The sequence below is a fragment of the Saimiri boliviensis genome, chromosome 6, assembly GCF_048565385.1.
Source record: "Saimiri boliviensis isolate mSaiBol1 chromosome 6, mSaiBol1.pri, whole genome shotgun sequence".
Classification (NCBI taxonomy): Eukaryota; Metazoa; Chordata; class Mammalia; order Primates; family Cebidae; genus Saimiri; species Saimiri boliviensis.
This window is the reverse complement of record NC_133454.1, coordinates 83,961,198-83,982,098: the sequence shown is the minus strand read 5'-3', so window position 1 is coordinate 83,982,098 and position 20,901 is coordinate 83,961,198. Positions and strand designations below refer to the sequence as shown.

Sequence of the window (20,901 nt, the reverse complement as noted above, 5' to 3'; positions counted from 1 at the left end):
ACATGAAGTCATTCCTTTTTTCAGTGGTTATATTCATAATGAATGAACATTTTATAATTTAACCAGCCATTTGCTGAATGACACTGTCCTTGCTGAAGGACATTGTGTTACCAGTGTCTTAAATTAAAGACAGTTCACTGTGAATAACCTTGTACATGTCATTTCTTACATGTGCAGACCTATCAGCAGGATACATTTCTAGAATTGAAATTGCCGGATCAAAGAGTATCTTTGTGTATTTTAAAAAAAATGACCTGCTTATACCTTTATTCTTAACTTACAAATGGAGCATTTCCATTTTAATGAAACAACTTTACTTTTCTATTTGACAGTAGCAGTTTATAATTTAAAAAATAACAAATCACTTATTTTGAGGGGGTACCAGGATTTATTTATTTATTTATTTATTTTGAGACGTAATCTTGCTCTCGTCACCCAAGCTGGAATGCTGTGGCATGATCTCTGCTCACTGCAACCTTCGCTTCCTGGGTTCAAGCAATTCTCCTGCCTCAGCCTCCTGAGTAGCTGGGGCTACAGGCATGTGCCACCACACCCAGCTAATTTTTTGTATGTTTATTAGAGACAGGGTTTCACTGTGTTACACAGGATGGTCTTGATCTCCCAACCTTGTGATCTGCCTGCCTTGGCCTCCCAAGTGCTGGGTTACAGGCATGAGCCACTGTCCTGGCCCAGGATGTTTTTTTTTTTAAACTGGTGCAGGCTGTATGCTATGTTAATATGGCAGGTTAAAGAAAGTGTAATGGAAGTACTGCATTTGAGTTAGACCTCAAATGATTTGAATCCCAGTTCCACATTGTGACCTTTGGCAGGTTATTTAACTGCTGAGCCTCAATAGTCTCATCTGTAAAATGGTGGGTGCCTATGATCTCAACTACTCAAGAGGCTGAGGCAAGAGCTTTGCTTGAACTGGGGAGACAAAGGCTGCAGTGAGACGAGATTACACCACTGCACTCCAGCCTGGGCGACAAAGCAATGGACTCTGTCTCTAAACAACAACAACAACAACAACAATTACAACAACAACAACAACAACTACTACTACTACTAGCCTTACCAATATGGTTGTCTAGAACTATTGTATTTCATCACATTCCCCCCTTGTACATTTTAGTATATCTGAAATTGAGATGCCTCGTAATCAAAGGCATGTCATAGATGTATTGGTAACATTTTTTTTTCTTCTGTTTTTTTTTTTTTTTTTTTTTTTTTTTTTTTTTTTTAAGGGAGTATGGGGGGACAGGGTCTCCTCTGTTCACCCAGGCTGGAGTACAGTGGCACAATCACGGCTCACTGCAGCCTTGACTTCCCGAGCTTTGGTGATCCTTCCAATTCAACCTCCCTCTTAGCTGGGACCATAGGCATGTGCCACTATGCTTGGCTAATTTTTGTATTTTTGGTAGAGACTAGGTTTCACCATGTTTCCCAGGCTGGTCTTGAACTCTTGAGCTCAAGTGATCCACCTACCTTGGCCTCCCAAAGCGCTAGGATTGTAGGTGTGAGCCCCTGCACCTGGCCATTTTTTATACTGGCACGTAAGATAATGATGGTCTTACAATCAGTGGCATCTTAGGTTTGATGAAAAAGGGTAAATTCGCATACTGGGACAAGTGAACTGTGCTAGGGCATGATCTAGGCTGAAATTTAGTGTGACAGGAAAAGCTCAGGCTAGGGAGTGGGGTGAATGGGTTTTAGAGGGATAGATACAGTTAAGGAATTTTTATTCTAGATCAGCAGTCAGCACAGTAGAACACAGGAGCAGGTATTACCAAAAATCCTGGGTATATGGAATTGGAGTTTTGGAGAATTGTTGGTGGGTAATAAGACTTTGGCCCACGGTTGAGATTTAGAAACTGTGTAGTCGTTTACAGCAGGAAGGCTTTATAAGAAGAGCTATGAGAGAAAATATTTGCAAATCACCTGGGCGCATGATGCATGCCTGTAGTCCCAGCTACTCAGGAGGCTGAGATGGCAGGATCCCTTAAACACAGGAGTTTGATACCAGCCTGGACAACACTGAGATCCCATCTCTATAAATGAAGGAATGAATGAAAACCATTTTTAAAAATTTTGTAAATCATATTTCTGATAAGGGATTTGTATCCAGAATACATAAAGTACTCTTTTACATCCAATGATAAGATAAAATTTAATAAGGGGCAACTATTTGAATGGCCATTTCTAAAAAGAAGATATACAGATAGCCAGTAAGTGCACAAAAAGGTACTCAACATCCCGCTAGGGAAATGCATTAAAACTGCAGTGAGAGACTATTTTACATCCATAGGATGTTGGTTGTAGGGAAAAAAAAAAAAAAATTATTTTTATTTTTATTTTTAAAAGACAGGATCTTACTTTGTAGTCCAGGTTGGAATGAACATCAAATAACTTAGAAACAAACTTTTGTGATAGAACCATTTGTAAGTTGACTTTGTACTGTACTTTCTGCTAGCACATGCCAGGCGCATTCATTTGCAACTAAATACTATATGTGAGGCAATACATATGTATTAGCTGAAACTGCATAGAAGGCAAATGGAAGGCACACGGTTGTTTTAGGTAGTCTGAGACAATTGGCAACACTGAAGACCTCACTACATTTTGTTAAAAAGAAACTAAAAGGATTACTGGATTTAGTGTAGCTTTTATTATTCTGCATTAGAGTTCTGGGGATTAAATTATAGACATCTGTAATTTTACATGTTAGATTAAATGAAATACTAATTTCAGTCAGAAAAAAAGGTGCATTTCAGTGAAGGGATATCAAGCATACTGGAAACATTGGATAAAAAAATAAAGGAGGATGTTGCAGGGAACAAAGGTTCTCTGTGACGTGGGACAGCTGCTGCTAAAAAGTGACACAAGGAGGAGCCCAGCTCTGGCTCACAGCTGCCTGAAGTTGCTGCAGTCTTCTCTAGTGTTACCAGAGGAATTTGCTCTGCTCTTGTTTTAGAAAATGGAGGCTACCAATGGCTGACGAGGTCCTTATTCTGCTTGAGGAAACTAATTCTTCTCTCCCCACTACGGTCGTCACAATTACTGTGTTTTTCAGTAGCTGATACTTTGAGATTTATTTGCAAGTATATTACTTAACTTCAGGAAAGTTCTAAAAACCTTAAACATGGAAATCTAGTTTTATATGTCCTGAGACGTACATTTAACATATTAACTGGAACTCTAATTCATTTTAGCTTTTGTTGAAACCCAAAAGACAGAATAAAACAGTAGGTGCCGAGTTATCCTCGTATTCCAAGAACTTGCCCAGTGGGTAGGCTTAAACTGGTTTTGCACACTTAGCCCATACCTACCTCTAGGGAATAAAAGTGTTGAGAGTTAAGGGTTCTAAGACAATGTTTTTGTCAAGAACTGTTAGTGTTGTAAGTTGAGTGTCCTTTCCTGCTTCCACACATAGTGGAGGAGAGGAGAAGGATGCTTCTCCTTAAGCCCCTTTCATTTAAGCCAAATGATGAGGGAGGCTTGAATGGAGTCATTCTAAGAATTGAATGGGTATCCCCTGGAGTTTGGGAAATGAAAGATTTAGTATACAAACCTGTGGATTAGTAGCCCTGGGGCAGCAGAGCACAGGGAGGGCTATATGTTAGCACTCTGTACTTGGAAAGGCATTAGTGTTTCCTTGAGCTGCTGGGTGAAACCAGCTTAAAGCCCTCTAGAAAGGGACACTGTGCTTGGCCAGCTAGAGGGTGATGTGAACCAGGAAGGAGGTACCCATGGAAGCCCTGAGATTGAGGACTGGAGTTGTAAATGGCCAGGTCTCACTCAAGTCCTGGGAATTGTATGTGGAGGGCCCTCATGAGAAAGTTGGTATGAACATCACACTTAATTGGTATGGCCTTTTGACACCACCATAGCTTTTACCACTCCTTCAGTTCTCATCCAGAAGGAGTCAGAGACAGCCTTGTTGGGGGTAGAAGAGAGAGAGTAGGGGGAGAGAGATGATGACAGGACCACCCCCCCCAACACACACACATCCCCAAGCCCAACTAGACTTCTCAGCTCCATCAGGGAAGGGGAGAAGCTTTAATTTGATGAGTATTGATTAGTGCAAATAAGAAGTTGTTGAAGCTATAGTGTTTGTGGGGCTGAAGGATATTTAAACTCTGTTTTTTTTTTTCCTGTTTGTGGAGATGGGTTCTCTCTATGTTGCCAAGGCTGGTCTCAGACTCCTGGGCTCGAGCAGTCCTGCCTCTGCCTCCGCCTCCCAAAGTGCTGGGATTACAGGCATGAACTGTTTCGTGTGGCCTGAGCTATATTTATAGTCAAAGAATGATTTTTTAAAAATTATGAGACTTGCCTTAGATTTGATTCAGGAACAAAGAAAAACTTTTCCTACAGAGGGTCTTGAAAGGTTTATGCTTATACCCATCGAGTTTAACTCAGTGTATCCATAAAATAAACGTGTATTTTTATGTATTTATTTTCAAGTTGAGACAGTCCAAACTGTTGTCACCTTAAGGGTAAGAGAGTATTGAGATAATTTTCTGGTTGCAATGTTGAAGGCATTGCAAAGAAAACAAGATGTGATTTGTGCTTTATCAACTATAATTTATTAAGGGCCTACTGTGTGTCACTTGTTGTGCTTTGTATTCCACATAGAGTATTTATAACTTTTCACAACAGTCCTGCAAAGCTGGTGTGATTTCCATTTCATAGACAAGGAAACTAAGGTTCAAAGAGGTTAAGTGAGCTGTTCTAGTTTCCCACGGCTGGCAAAAATGATAGAGCTGTGTCCAGGTCTATTTGACTTAAACCTCAGATTCCCTCAACTCTGCTGCCTCCCTAGGCAGCCGCACACACCAGAGATACATTGGTGGTACAGGAACAGGATAACTTCAGCCAGTGCTTCTGTCTTGGAAGAGGAGAATGGAGGCTACATAGCAGTCATTGGGGACCTGTGGCCCTTAGATCCCGAGGGACAACTTTGTGAGCTTCCCTCTAACCCCTGCGAGTGGGAGCAGTTCCTTGCATCTGCTCCCTGGGAAGTTTTTCCTTTTCCCTTATCCTTCTTCACTCCCATATCTGAAGTGGGCATTGGAATATGCCTTCCCTAAACTAGCCATTCTTGCCCTTTTCTGTTGAGGAAATGGGGTTGGAGATGTGTTAAATCAATTCACCCAAGGACTCAAACAACTAGCAAGCAAGTAGGATATCTTCTGGATTTGGATCTCAGGCTCTCTGTGTTTTTTCTTCTCATCATATTGCCTCCAGTAAAGACATAAATGCAACTATTAATAGGAAGCTAGTTATGAAATCTCACTTTTGGTTTATCATAATTTAAAAAAACCTACATGTTTTATGCATGCAACTAATAATAGGGAAATGCTTAAACTGCAGGAGAGCAGAGAATCACAGAATTTTGTCCCTAGAATGTTTTATAACCTGATACCTTTGTGTAGTTTGGGGGTAAGGGGTGAGCTGAGCAGAAGATCAAGAAGGAGAAGAAAAGAAAGTAAATTTATTAGTCTTTTGTGTGTGTGTGTGTGTGGGGGGGGGGTATGTTTACTCCTTGTTCTATTGGCCAATAAGGATTGAGAAATTTGAAATTTTATGAATTCTTTTTTTTGAGACATTTCACTCTGTCACCCAGGCTGGAGTGCAGTGGTGTGATCTTGGCTCACCACAACCCCTGCCTCCCAGGTTCAAGCGATTTTCGTGCCTCAGCCTCCTGAGTAGCTGGAATTACAGTTGCATACCACCATGCCTGGCTAATTTTTGTATTTTTAGTAGAAACGGGGTTTCACCATGTTGCCCAGGCTGGTCTCGAATTCCTGAGCTCATGAATCCACCTGCCTTGGCCACCCAAAGTGCTGGGATTAGAGATTTGAGCCACCACTGAATTTTATTAAATAGCAGGAATTATAGAGCATGAACATTAGGATCAGGAGCATCAAAACATTAGGAACAGACCTGGATTTAAGTTGTAGTGCTCTTATTTATTAGCTGGGTGACCTTCAGGAAGTAAAGTGATTTTGTGACTTATTTTCAAAAAGAAAGTAGATGGGAATTCTATCAAAAAAGTTATTGTGAGAATTAAAGGAGAAAATACAGTTATGAAGTAATAAAACGACATGTTATAATCTGTCTGTCACATGGCAAATGCCCCATCAGCAGTGATGGCTGTAATTATGATGGAGGATATCTCACTTTCTCTTTTTTAAAACTTTTATTTACTTACTTATTTTTGAGACGAAATCTTGCTCTGTCGCCCAGGCTGGAATGCAGTGGTGCAATCTTGGCTCACTGCAATCTCCACCTCCTGGGTTCAAGTGATTCTCCTGCCTCAGTCTCCTGAGTAGCTGGGATTACAGGCATGCACCATCATGCCTGGCTAATTTTTCTATTTTTAGTAGAGGCAGGGTTTCACCATGTTGATCAGGCTGATCTCAAATTTCTGACCTCAGGTGATCTGCTTGCCTCAGCCTCCCAAAATGCTGGGATTACAGGTGTGAGTCTCATGCCTCAGCCTCCTGAGTAGTTGGAATTACAGATGTCTGCTACCACACTGGGCTAATTTTTATATTTTTAGTAGAGATAGAGTATCACCATGTTGGCCAGGCTGGTCTTGAACTCCTGACCTCAGGTGATCCACCCACCTTGCCCTCCCAATGTGCTGGGATTACAGGAGTGAGCCACCACACCCGGCCTATAGCTATCTCACTTTTGGTGGGATCAGTGGAAGGAGGAATGGAGGATGAGTGTGAGTGTGTTTTATGTTTAGAGAGGCAGATGTGCAAAGTATGAGAAGCCTTGGTCAGGAAGCCCAGAAATGCCAGTTTCAGTACTGGACCCACCAGTGACTTGATGTTTAAGCATTAAGTAGGTCACTTTACCTCTCTGACAAAGTCCCTGCCCTCATGGAGTTTCTTTCTAGTTGGGTCAGGGAGGAAATGGACAATAAATGTAAAAAATAAAAGGCAAGGTAGATGAGATGTATGTGTTGTTGAGAGAAAAGGAGGGAGAGAGAGGAGAGAAAAAAACTGGAAAATATTTTGAGCAAGAAAAAACATCAGGCTTCTATGTGATATAGTCTTGAGTAGAGTGAGGTGAAAGCTCAGGGTTAAAAAAGGATTCCTCTTTCCTTATGTGCTACCACCAGGTTAAAAAAAATAATTTTAATATGAAAATTGTCAAATATATACAAAAGTTCAGAGACCCTACAGTCATACATTGTGCAGATTCAGGAGTTTTCGAGGTTTTCCTACACCTGTTTCATCCGTTTCCTTCCTCTCCTCTCCTTTTCCCTTCCCCCTTCTACACGCTATGGTTTTAGGGAACTCCTACAACTTTCCTGAGAATGATACTGTGCTCAGAAATGTCCTGCATTTGTTTACAACTCCCTAGTGGTACCTTAGATCTAGCATATCCTTTTTCTGTGCAAAGGTGGTAGACTTAACCATTGTGCTGGATTCACTGAGTTTCCACACAATCTCCGGTAAATTACTGGTCCCGGTGTGTAGACCAGGCACCACTCTGTGGCAGTGTTTGGGAACTACACTTTCACCGATAGCTTGGTGTTAGGAGAAAGCGAGTCGTCACTCTTTACCACTGAATGCAGTGTGGAAGGGTAACTCATCCCCTTTTCTCTCCTTCCTGCCTTCTTTTCCTCTTTAATGTAGCTTCTTTGACTGAGGAGATACTGAGTTGGCAGTTCTCCTTAGGAGGCCAGCCCAACCTCCTGTTATACAATCCGGTGGCATGTAAGCAGGATTATCCTGCTTATCCCAGCATAATATTCTACTTTTGCATTATTAAGAGCTGCTAACAAACTTACCCAGACCAATTTTTCTTTTTTTGGGGTTGGGAGACGGGGTCTTGCTTTGTTGCTCAGGCTGCAGTGTAGTGGTGCCATCCTGGCTCACTGCAGCCTCAACCTTCTGGGCTCAAGGAATCCCCCTACCTCAGTCTCCCACCTCAGCCTCCTGAGTAGCTGGGACTATAGGCGCATGTCACCAAGCCTGGCTAATTTATTTTTTGTAGAGATGAGGGTCTTGCTCTGTTGCCCAGGCTTGCCAGACCAGATTTTTATCTCTGTCTGAATGGGCTAGCTTCCCTAATTCTAAATGTTTCTCCATATCTCCAAACAACTTTAAAGAAACTGAAGTTTATTTGCCCCACCATACTACAGGGAAGGCATGCTCCCCTTTGAATGGGGGTATTCCCTGTCTTCTATCTAGGATCCTTCTGCACACATTCTTTCATGTCTATCAGGAAACACATGCTCTCTCCATCCTCCACCCTTCCTTTCCCCTCAGTGTACTCTTTTGAACCCTTGGGTTCACCCTCCTGCCTGAACCTCTACTGTCTAGCTCAGTGCAATACTGTGCTTTTTTTTTTTTCCCCTTGCTTTCTGCTACAGAACATCCTTTCTAGGTTGTGGTTGGTAACTTTTTATAACTTCAGGAGAGAGACTATTTTCTTTTCTAGCAAATTGCTGAGGCCTTGTGTTTATAAGTGAATGCACAACACAGTTCCTATACATAACTGAAGTATTAACTGCCTTAACTTCTCTTGCCTTCTGAACAAGCATGTATTGGCATTTCATGCTGTTTCCATTCTTTGGCTTGGCCATAGATTTAAAATGCCCCAATCCCTCTTGCCCCCAGTAATAGCTCAACTACTGATTGTTGTATAAAACACCCTGGGCTCTGAAAGTATGGAATACTTAGTAGGTGCTCCATACGTGGTCATTAAACAAATGAATGAGTGAAATCAACAGAGTAGGACAATTGACCAAAGGGTTTCAAGTAGTGGGAAATGAGGCTTTGAATGGTGAACAACACAGATCCAACTGGAGGGCTTTGCATACTACTTCTTTGCAAACTTCGTAAACAAACTGTGGAATCTTATAAGAAGCAGGGAGCCATTTTATTTACATATCCTATAGAGATATAATTCATATATGTACAAAAAGTGTATATATATTAAATGTACGGCTTGATGGTTTTTTACTTATGTAAATTACCCGTGTAGTTGCTGCTCAGTTCCAGAGAATATTTCCAGAACTCCAGATGGGGAGCTTTCATCTTGATTCACAGTATTCGCATACCAAGTCCCAGAGGTCATGTGGTTGGTCTGAAGTGTAACTATGACTGGAATTATTACAGCTACTCTTAATCTTAGCAATTCTTTATACTTGAATAAAAAACACCAATTCGGACCATTTAACTGCATGACAAAAATAATGGTTATGATTGTGGTCAACATTTATTAATCAGTAGCATACTTGATTTTATCTGTTTCACAGGATTTTGCTCCTATCACTGTTTTACAGATGCTGAAGATTAGACAGGGAAAGTGATTTGCCTCAGGTCCCACAACTAGAGAGTGGCAGAGTTAGGATTAAACCCAGGACTGTTCTTCACTAGGATTGATTACTTACTGGTGATTTGTTGCCTCAAATATCTGGTACCCAAGTTTACGTAACAAAAATGTTGTCTTTTCGGTGGGAGGTGATGCTTGTATTCGTTACCTGCATACAGTGAATGATCTTCTTTGGGATATTCTGACCTGTGGCTTATTAGAATTTTGAGAAGGAAAGAGATTTTTGCTTCTATCATAGGCCCAGAGTGATGTTTCGTAGGAGGAAGAATCTTTCAATGCAGATGGCTCTTTATAACATACATGTAGCCAATAGATGATGGTCTCTATAAATAAAGTATGAAGATAGGACACAGCAAAGATTAGGCATGAACCTAAATATCTAAAATCCCAACAATTAATTTGTCTTAAATATTAATGAGTGGAATAAATGCATGTAGCAATATGGCAAAATTCTTGTAATATTAAGATTGTGTTTCAAGAGTTAAGACATCCAAGGAAATATCCATAACTAGTAGAGCTAAAACAGTTAAAGTTGCAACAATCTTATACCAACAGTCAAACCAGCACTCTTTTGTACATGTTAATATCTTAATTTAATCTCACAATGCATAGAACCAGCACATTTAAAGAATTCTTACTATTGTGTATGGCTTGGACATTTGTAAAAAATGTTTTTAACATTTGTTTATTATATTTTTAGCTAAAACCGGTAGGGACAGTGTAGTACTTAGAGGCATCAACTGGGAGTAGTCAGTGAAATTCGGGTTTTACAGGATAAAAGCACTGCTGTTGGTAAACGGTTCTTTTACACTTTGTTCAATAAATCATGCATTTAAGTGAAACATTTAAAAAAGAAATAGGATTATAGATATGTTATTGTGTGATTATTCTTTAAAATTTTAATTTTAATTAAAAACAATTTTTTTTTTAAGAGACAGGATGTTATTCTGTCCCCCCGTCTGGAGTAGTGTGGCATGATCATAGCTCACTGTAACCCCGAACTTCTGGGCTCAAGCAATCCATCTGTCTCAGCCTCAAGCAGCTAGGACTACAGGTGTACCCCACCACTTCTGGCTAAGTTTTAAATTTTTTGTAGAAATGCGGTCTTGCCTGTTGCCCAGCCTGGTCTGGAACTCCTGGGCTTAGGTGATTTTCACAAAGTGTTAGGATTATAGGCATGGGCCGCCACGTCTGTCCTTAAAGTTACTCTTAAGATTTAAACAAAATGTGGAAGGGTCCGTCAAAAAAAGTACATAAAGTCATGGTATCAGGCAGATTAGTATATCCCATCCCCAAACCAGGGGTTTCTTTTCTGTCCTGTTCAGAGTGCTTATTTCTGAGTAGCTCTTGGGTGTTTGCATAGATCACCTCGAATCCTGTGTTTATAGAGCCAGGAACCTTTTTGCCTGAAGAAGGCTGAACACCTTTGATGCTGGTTCCTAGCATTAAGCTGTCTCCTTCCGGATCATTCCTTCAGATTTTGTAATGAGCCAGTGGGAAAATGGGCTTTGAGGAAGTCATTCCAAAGTAGGTCAAAGGAGATACTCAGAACAAAAGGAGGATGATGATGGTGTCCTAGTTAGTGCCCTTTTGTAAAAAGAAGGAAATGCACTCTCTCAGATTATTGTTGTTTTCTTTTTTAAACCTTTTTCTTTTTTGAAGACAGGGTCTCATCCTGTCACTGAGGCTAGAATGCAGTGGTATGATGGTGGCTCACTGCAGCCTTGACCTTCTAGGCTCAGGTGATCCTTTCACCTCAGTCTCCTGTGTAGTTGATTATTTTAAACCCTTTTAAAATGGAAATGTAGACTGAGATTCTTCCCTTCTTACTTGGATACTTTAACTGTCCTTTTTTTTTTTTTTTTTTTTAATGGTAATGACTTCAATAGTTGGGAGGCTTTGATCAAAGAAGAGAGAAATAGAATTTAAGATAAACAACAAAAGATATCATGAAAGAATAAGTTCGAGGTTCCTACAAATGAAAAAATTCTGAAATGGTATTTTCTTACCATAGTATATAAGACAGTTGAAAGAGGAATAAGACAAAGTGTGAGAAAAGAAAGGTGGAAGATGGAATGTTCCAGGCCTCTGTGTTGTCTCCATTTCTTTCCAGCTATTTGTCTTCTTAGGACTGATGATTATAATTAGGTTGCTAAATCAAATAGATCTGATTATAATGTACTGTGTTTTCTATTTTTTCTGGAGTTTGAGATCTAGATTCTTTTTTTTTTTTTTTTTTTTTTTTTGAGACGGAGTTTCGCTCTTGTTACCCAGGCTGGAGTGCAATGGCACGATCTCGGCTCACCACAACCTCCGCCTCCTGAGTTCAAGCAATTCTCCTGCCTCAGCCTCCTGAGTAGCTGGGACTACAGGCACACGCCACCATGCCCAGCTAAGTTTTTGTATTTTTAGTAGAGACGGGGTTTCACCCTGTTGACCAGGATGGTCTTGATCTCTCGACCTCGGATCTACCCGCCTCGGCCTCCCAAAGTGCTGGGATTACAGGCTTGAGCCACCGCGCCCGGCCGAGATCTAGATTCTTAACGTTAAATAGTTATGAAGAAAGTTGTGGTAGATCTTTTGCAATCTTGCATATTTCAGATATGAAAATTTAGAGATACCTAGTACCTTTTCTTCACTTGAAGGTGCTCATGAGAGACTTCATTTGATGGGGAATTGACATACCAGATAAACCCTAGTACAGTGAAAATGTTTTGACTAGTTCTGGGTAAGTGGAATTTGTTAAGCGAAGTTACATTGGTACATTGGTAGGCAGGTAATCATAAATTTTATTTTATTTTTCTGTTTATTTTTATTTCTGAGACAGGGTCTTTTTCTGTCACCCAGGTTGGAGTACAGTGGCACAATCATGGTTCATTGCGGCCCCAACTACCTGGGCCCAAGCCATCCTCCCACATAGCAGAGACCACAGGTGCACACCACCATGTCAGCTAATTTTTTAATGTATTGTTTTTAGAGATAGAGTCTTGCTATGCTGCCCAGGCTGGTCTCAACCTCCTGGCCCCAAGTGGTCTTCCTACCTCAGCCTCCCAAAGCACTAGGATTACAGGTGTGAGTTACCATGCCTTGCCATAAATTTTAAAATAAGGTTTTTTCTTTTCTTGCAGTCCTATTTTGTAACAGATTATGATCCAACCATTGAAGATTCTTACACAAAGCAGTGTGTGATAGATGACAGAGCAGCGCGGCTAGATAGTAAGTAAATTTCCTTTATTTGATAATTTGCATATCATTTTTTAAAAAAGCAAGCTCTGATGTTTTGCTAGGTTAAATAATACGTTTGAAATATTATAGGATCTGGAATATTAGCCCATGTCATTTCTAAGTTTTGACTGATGAGTCCTCATAATGGGCAATTTAATATTCTTCAGTAAATGAAAAGTTAAACAGTATTTGTATTGATCTGGTTCTGGGGAAACTAGTCTCATTGTAGTTTGTTGAAGTTGTATTTACTGGGGCAACTGGAAAAAACATGTCAGGTCTCAACTCTTCCTACCTTTTGGCAAAGGTTAAAATGGATGAAGTGAATATAGAAAAGGTTCAGTATTTGTTACTTTACTTAGAATTTATAGCACGGAGGCTTTAACAAATACTGTTTTGTGTCTAAACATTCCACCTGTCCACAAATGAAAGCCCGGTCTTCTATCTAATATGTATGGCTCTTCTATTGACAGAGATCAAAAATTATATTAGCACCTGCACCTAAGTATGTTACTGGGGGGCGGTGATTATAACTCAGATTTCTGTCTTGAATTCACAGGTATCTTTTCAGTATTTTCCTTGGAGGGGATAAACATTCAAGTGATTTTAGAGGTTATGTGACTCCATCTGATTAAATGTGTTTGATGTTTTTAAGCTTCTAATTAATATGGTAATATATTCTAACCACAAACTCAACAAGTATTGATGAAGATAAACTCTGTAACTGTCTGCCATTAGAATATATTTGTCTTTAGTATTGAGAATAAAGTACTAAGAAAGGAATGCCTTTTCTGTATTATACCAAGTACGAGGCTCTCTAGAGGACCCACATGAATTGGGTTTGCCCTTGCGGGGAAGCAGTTTATAAAATGAAAGCACAGGCATAATTATATTTGTTGTTTTTTCTTTAGTTTTGGATACAGCAGGACAAGAAGAGTTTGGAGCCATGAGAGAACAATATATGAGGACTGGCGAGGGCTTCCTGTTGGTCTTTTCAGTCACAGATAGAGGCAGGTTTGTACCAAATTAGAATGTAGATTCACTGTTCTTGTCTAGATCACTAGACTTTATTGAATTTGGACTTTGGTGTTTTTTTATAGCAAAAGAAAAAATAAGAAAGTACTAAATGGGCATGAGACTTGCTGAATTTTGATACTTGATGAAATTGATTAATTTGTTTTTGATTTTTTTTTTTAAGTTTTGAAGAAATCTATAAGTTTCAAAGACAAATTCTCAGAGTAAAGGATCGTGATGAGTTTCCAATGATTTTAATTGGTAATAAAGCAGATCTGGATCATCAAAGACAGGTGAGAAGGGATTTCACTCTTGGGAAACCAATTGTTTATGATAATGTAAGTGAACTGATAGATTTAAGGAAATAATTCAAAGTCTGGTAAAAAAATGCTGTGCTCCATGCCACTTAAGTGTTTATATCTGAGTCTGGCACACTGTATTTACAGAAGTCACAACGGTGAAAAATAAAAAGAAGTAGATTTAGGGAAATTAAATTTTCAAATAGTTTTACACAAAATTTTAGAAGACTTTATGAGCCTGCAGGTATTTGAACCAGCTTCATTCACATGTAATAATTTCTTGGATAACATACAAAAAGCTAACTTAGTTGGCTAATTTTAAAGTTACCCCAAAGGCCTCAGTTATTCATTGCTAATACTAAATTAACTTCACTTAGAGAATGGCTTTCATTTAAATTACAATATTTGGATTTTTCCTAAGTCACTTTAATGACTGAATTTCTAAATTAATTCTTTACATTGGCTAGTTCTAACACCAGTAATTTTTAAGAAAAGAATACTTTTAGGTGGGGCGCGGTGGCTTGTGCTTAAAATCCTAGCACTTTGGGAGGCTGAGGCGGGCAGATCACGAGGTCATAAGTGCAATACCAATCTGGCCAAGATAGTGAAACCCCATCTCCACTAAAAATAAAAAAATTAGCTGGGTGTGGTGGTGTGCGTCTGTAATCCCAGCTACTTGGGAGGCTGAGGCTGAATAATTGTGAACCCAGGAGGTGGAGGTTGCAGTGAGCCGAGGTCACACCATTGTACTCCAGCCCGAGTGAGAGTGTGAGACTCTGTCTCAAAAGAAAAAGAAAAGAATATTTTTAGTATTTAGTTGCAGGCTAAATACTTATTCTCACCTGTTATTTACTCACTTATTGAAATTTTATTAGTTAAAACGATTTTTTTGGTAACACTATACATTCATCCTTTTTGTGGGGGAGGGAAACAAGGTCAGTTGTATATTAATGCAGCCTGTACATTTGTATTAATTCATTCTCATGCTGCTATAAGGACATACCCAAGACTGAGTAATTTATAAAGAAAAAGAGATTTAATGGACTCACAGTTTCACATGGATGGGGAGACCTCACAATCATGGCAGAAGGCGAAGGAGGAGCAAAGGCATGTCTCACATGGCGGCAGGCAAGAGAGCATGTGCAGGGGAACTGCCCTTTATAAAACCATCAGATCTTGTGAGACTTGCTCACTATCATGAGAACAGGATTGGGGAAACCACTGATGGTTCAGTTATCTCCTGCCTGGTCCCTCCCATGACATGTGGAGATTATGGGAACTACAGTTCAAGATGAGATTTGGGTGGGGACACAGCCAAACCATATCAGTGTTATATGGGCCGTTTTTTTTTTTTTTTAAAGGTCTTTAACCTCTGCCCCAATCTGGAATGTATTGTTTAAATGGTTTCTTTTGTTGGTATTTAAGTATTCTTGTTTTTATATTATGTTGTATTTACAGATTCTTAGGATTTTTGTTGGAAAAGTGCAAACATCAGGAAAAATTGGTTGATAAACAGCTTTGAGGGCAGCCTTCTGTTTTGTAACTGTCTTTGATTTGAGCTGTATACATAAAATTTTATTGGCGCATACCAGATTTCAAATACCGACTTAAGAGAAAATGATATATTATCCTAATGCTAACATTTGGAAATGTTCACTGATGAAGCTTCGTAAAGAATAAATTTTCCTGTGAGATCTCTTTCGAATCTGAGTTATAAAGTTAGGGTGAAAAAATTTGTTCATTTCAAATCAGTATAAACTGATTGAAATAATTAAGAGTATGGCTTGCTAACATTATAAACCTAGCATAGATAGTTCATCTTTTTTTTTAGATTTAATTTTGTTGTTTTTTTAGACCATTTCATTGAGGTTTCTAAACCTGATTATACTTATTGATATTGCCCAGTGGACCCTGCCTATAGCTCTTCTCAGTTCTTTCTAGTACTAGAAACTCTATATGCCATTGCATCTGGGAAGTAATGGAAAGTAGATGTGCAGTGAAGGAGTTCTCTTCCCCATCTCTCACTGACTTCTGCCTCATCCCGTATGCTTCCTGCCCTGATTATAGAAATAAGATCTTTCTCAGACCTTCTCATAGTGGTAGCTCCAATAAAGGAATAGGTAGGAGACCTAGCATAGGTGGAGATCTCCTGTGAGGTAGGCAGTGGCAGATTAGGGAGAGGAGGATGGTCACTAGAACCCAAAGAGACTCTGCCATTACCAGCTTGGGACAGGGTCTATATGAGTTATTTTTAAGTTGTCTTTATACCAGATTGAGGATCCCTAGCCCAAAAATCTGAAATCTGAAATGCTCCAAAATCTGAAACTTTTTGAGAGCCAATATGATTCCACAAGTGGAAAATTTCACACCTGACCTCATGTGATACCACAGTCAAAACACAGTCAAAACTTTGTTTCATGTACAAAATTATTTAAAATATTGTATAAAATTATCTTCAGGCTATGTGTATAAAGTGTATATGAAAAGTAAATGAATTTTGTGTTTAGACTTGGGTTCCATCCCCAAGAAACAACATTATGTATATGCAAATACTGTATTCTAAAATCAAAAAAATTTCAAAATCCCAAACACTTCTGGTCCCATGCATTTTGGATAAGGGATATTCAACCTATATTGAAGATTGCCAGAATGTGGTATGCACTGTCCATCTGTCTGCAGACAGTCAACATATTGTGGCACTGGCTTTGTTTGTATATCATTGGATTATAATTTTTTTCATGGAATTTTTTTTTTCTTTTTGTACAAGTGGGAGAACAATATAGGAAATGATTTCCATATTTCTCTCACCCTAAAGATATGTAGTGTTAACTTGGAGTAAGTTATTTTGTACTTGTTTTTCTGTCTAAACCATATAAATAGACATAAATTATGTATATTCTGAAAAGTGTAGATGTATATATATCCAAGGGAGAAAAGCAAGTGCCTGAAATCCAATTGTTTAGTTTTCTGCGCATTTATAGAGTCTACTCTGTGAAGGATAGGCACAAAGAAAAGATTCATTCCTCCCTATGCTTTTTCTTCCTTTGCACCTGTACTCAGGCATGTTGACTACTCTTCAAAAGTCATGACCACAGCCTTTAGTGCTGACTAGAAATCCTACATTTCCCTAGTCCACTTATTTCCCATTTGTTTGGATAATTTTTACATACTTTCTCATTCTTCTTCAACCTATAGCGCTTTCTTCTTTTATCTCACTTTCAGTTGATGATACATATGTTTTCCTGTTTCAGTGAGAGATTTTTACATGTCCTTACCTCCATATCTACTAACCTGAGTGCACAGGTACCCCATCAAGTTCACTTTCCTCCACTTTCATGGATAAACTGTTCCTCTGTCTATGACCAGCTTCTCCATGAGATACTGGATACTGTTCCTTCTCACCAACTCATGGACATTACCCCAGCAGTTGTTCTATTTCAGGTGAACATTTCTACATGATAATTCCCATCAGCATACAACATGCTACAGTGTCTCTCATCTTTAAAACCAAAAACTACAGCAAACCTTTTTAATCTCACATTCCCCTCTGAGTATATTTTCTCTGCCCCTCTTTAATAGCAAAACTCCTGAAACTTGCTTTCTCTACTTTTTCTCCTGCCATTCTTGATTGTACTGACATCAGATATTCACGCTACCATCAGGATCAACAATTGGATGAATGTCAGTAACATTTGACATGGTTGATCACTGCCTTTTTTTGGAAACACTTTCTCTACTAAGCTCTGAGTTAGTATTTCCTATTGCTCCAGTTTTCCCAGTGTCCTTTGTTGGCACTTCTTGGTCTGCTTGTCTCTCTAAGGTATCTTGGGCTCTGGATGTGCAAAGACAAACATGCCTTATCTCCTACCCTCAGGGGACATGCTATTGAAATTGAGATACTATAGAGCATAGTATACTATAGATGCTGTAGTAGAGGTTTTTACCTTTTTAAAGTCTCTTCTCAATTAAAGGTGATGGTCTAGAATGTCTTGACACCTTTACTTGTTCTGTCAAGTCAACTTGGACAGACCACAGGGATGCTGTTAAAGCTTCTTTCCCCTCTTCAGAGATGTTTAGTTTTTGATCATCTCTAGGTTCTTAGTAACCAGTCTGGCTTGCTCTCTGTTGCTGACTCGGTTATTTTTTTTTTGTCTTTGTCTTAGACATGATCCTTTGTAGTTTCTCTACCTTCTTGCATGTTTCCTTATAGATAATAAATACCAGTTCTCCTTGTTCTTTGAATTTGTGGATCAGCACTGGCCATTTCTACCACTGGCTCTGAGATTCTGAACCCCACCAGGGAGGATAGATCATAGAGAAGAGGCTTTGCTTGCTTGCTTGCTTGCTTGTGGCTTCCGTATCTCTGAGGACTGGGCTGCTGCTTTCATCTTTTCATCCATCCATTATTTACTGAACACGTTTTCTAGGCAGTGATGATGAAGCAGTAGACAGAAAAGTTGCTGAAGTTTATGTTAAATAAAACGAGATCTGTAGAATTTGAATGATTGTTTAGCGTTACCAGCCATCTGGTCCTTTAGAGATATGCCAGTCATTTTGTTTATTCTGCTAAAGGTGTAGGAAGAAAACATAGGTAAATGATTTGCTTGCCTTTGCTAAAATATAAAAGTAGGTGAATATAACAACACATTGAATATGAAATTTAATAGTATGTGGGCTTAGTAGAATTTCATGATATATTTGATTTCAGGTTCTTTGTCCTCAACTCAGCCCTGTCTGGACAGAGATCAACTGTTTTTGCTTTTTTGTCTTTACTACCTTTGTCTCCTGGCTTACCTTGGTTGTTCCCTCTTTTTTCTCCTTGTTGCTTTATTATTAATGGTCACTATTAATTTGAGAAAATAACTCATTATACTTAAAATAATAGACAGCTAAGTATATCAACCCAGACTCCTATTTGTCAGTACATTTGACCACAGTGTGTCCCCTACAGGCTCCTAGGAAAAAGAACCCCTGCTTCTCAAATAATAGAGGGTCTTACCACATATGGCCTTACCTGCGTGATGTGCATCTAAAAGGGTCAATTTAGATGCTGAATGTCGATGTAGGTATTATGAGGGCTTCTCAGTTTTGACCGGTCAGTTTTGTTCATGCTTTATCATTAGCACAGAACAAAGGTATGCACTAAATAAGTATTTGTTGAATGGTTGAATCTGGGTACCAGTAAGTTAAGACATGATATTAAAGTGATGATTCTTTCTACATAATAGATATTTGTGAAAACAAGTTTTGCTTTTGTAAACTTCATTAACTTGACATAACTCTAAGTGAGTGTTGCAAATGTAGTTTATTCTGTTTGGAAATATGTAGTAATAGATTAGCTTATACATATTATTGTGAATTTCTGTAGTTCTGTGAATTTGTTGCATCAGATTCACCCTGGTTATTTAAAACAAAAACATGCCTGGGAAGTTCTCAAATCTACCAAATCAGAATATCTAGGAGATGAGGCTTAATATTTGGTATCTTTATAAAACTATCTGGGTTGAGGAACTTCTAAGAAATACTTAATTTGTTTAGCTTTCAGGTTTTTTTTTTGATTTCTGACTTCCACAATGCTGTGGCTCTGTTCCAGTTTGTCTTTTGTTGTTTGCTTTGGTGGTGACAATGCTATTTTTACTTAGTTAAAAGTATGCTGCCAGGTGCGGTAGCTCATGCCTGTAATCCCAGCAGTTTGGGAGGCCGAAGTGGGCAGATCACCTGAGGTTGGGAGTTCGAGACCAGCCTGACCAACATGGAGAAACCCCATATCTACTAAAAACCCAAAATTAGCCAGGTTTGGTGGCGAATACCTATAATCCCAGCTACTTGGGAGGCTGAGGCAGGAGAATCACTTGAACCTGGGAGGCGGAGATTGTGGTGAGCTAAGATCACGCCATTGCACTGCAGACTGAGTAACAAGAGTAAAACTCTATCTCCAAAAAAAGTTGCTGTGTCAGTGAGCTCAAAAACAACTTTATATGTGGTTGGAGATTTCTTCACCAGAAATGTATGTATAAATTTGCTGGCTTTGTTTCCTGGAAGACAGTGATGTGAAACTGTGCTTTAAAAACAAATGGCTGGGTGTGGTGGCAGACACCTGTGATCCCAGCACTTTGGGAAGCAAAGGCAGGCAGATCCCTTGAGCCTAGAAGTTCAAGACCAGCCTGGGCAATATGGCAGAACCCCGTCTCTACTAAAAATAAAAGATTGGGCATGGTGGAACGTGCCTGTAGTCCCATCTACTCAGGAGACTGAGGTGGGAAGGTTACCAAAGCCTGGGATGTTGAGGCTACAGTGAGCTGTGATCATGCCACTGCACACCAACCTGGGCAACAGAGTGAGACCCTGTCTCAACAAAACAAAACAAAAACAGGTAAGTGAAGCACATAACCCTAGCAGCAGGAATTTTTTTTTTATCATCGGGACTATGAATTAATTAACTTTTCTTTTTCCCTTGTTTTCATTGTTTTGGGAAGGAGTCTTGCTCTGTCAACCAGGGCTGGAGTGCAGTGGAACAATCTTGGCTCACTGCGACCTCCACCTCCTGGATTCAGGTGATCCTCCTGCCTCAGCCTCCTCAATAGCTGGGATTACAGGGCCCCACCACCATACCTGGCTAGTTTTTATATTTTTAGTAGAGACAGAGTTTCACTATGTTGTCCAGGCTGGTCTTGAACTCTTGACTTCAGGTGATCCACCCACTTTGGCCTCCCAAAGTGCTGGGATTACAGTTGTGAGCCACCAGCCTGGCCTTAATTTTCTTACTCTATATAAAGATAGGTCAGTTGCCATTCTTCTTTATGTGAATTACATTATGAATGATGGGTAGGACAAGTGACATTTTTGAGGAATGATTGAGCAGAAAGACTAGTGGAAAAATTCTCAGTACATATATTACCTTTCTCAAATCAAATTTATCCCAGTAGAGTAAGTAATTTATTGAGTTTTTTTTTTTGTATTTTTTTGTTTTTACTCAAGAATGTACTTATTTGATTATTTGTACACCATT

The 20,901-nt window shown here is 39.3% G+C and overlaps 1 protein-coding gene across 7 annotated transcripts in view; it reads left to right on the top strand.

Annotated features, from left to right (window-relative positions):
• Positions 1-20,901, top strand: part of RRAS2 (RAS related 2) — an 88,036-nt gene that overhangs the window by 58,035 nt on the left and 9,100 nt on the right. For all 7 annotated transcript variants that reach the window (XM_039471294.2, XM_010346439.3, XM_074401121.1 and 4 more), the window contains exons 2-4: positions 12,486-12,573; positions 13,491-13,593; positions 13,778-13,886. In XM_039471294.2, coding sequence (XP_039327228.1) covers positions 12,486-12,573; positions 13,491-13,593; positions 13,778-13,886 — 300 coding nt within the window. The remainder of the gene's footprint in view (positions 1-12,485; positions 12,574-13,490; positions 13,594-13,777; positions 13,887-20,901) is intronic.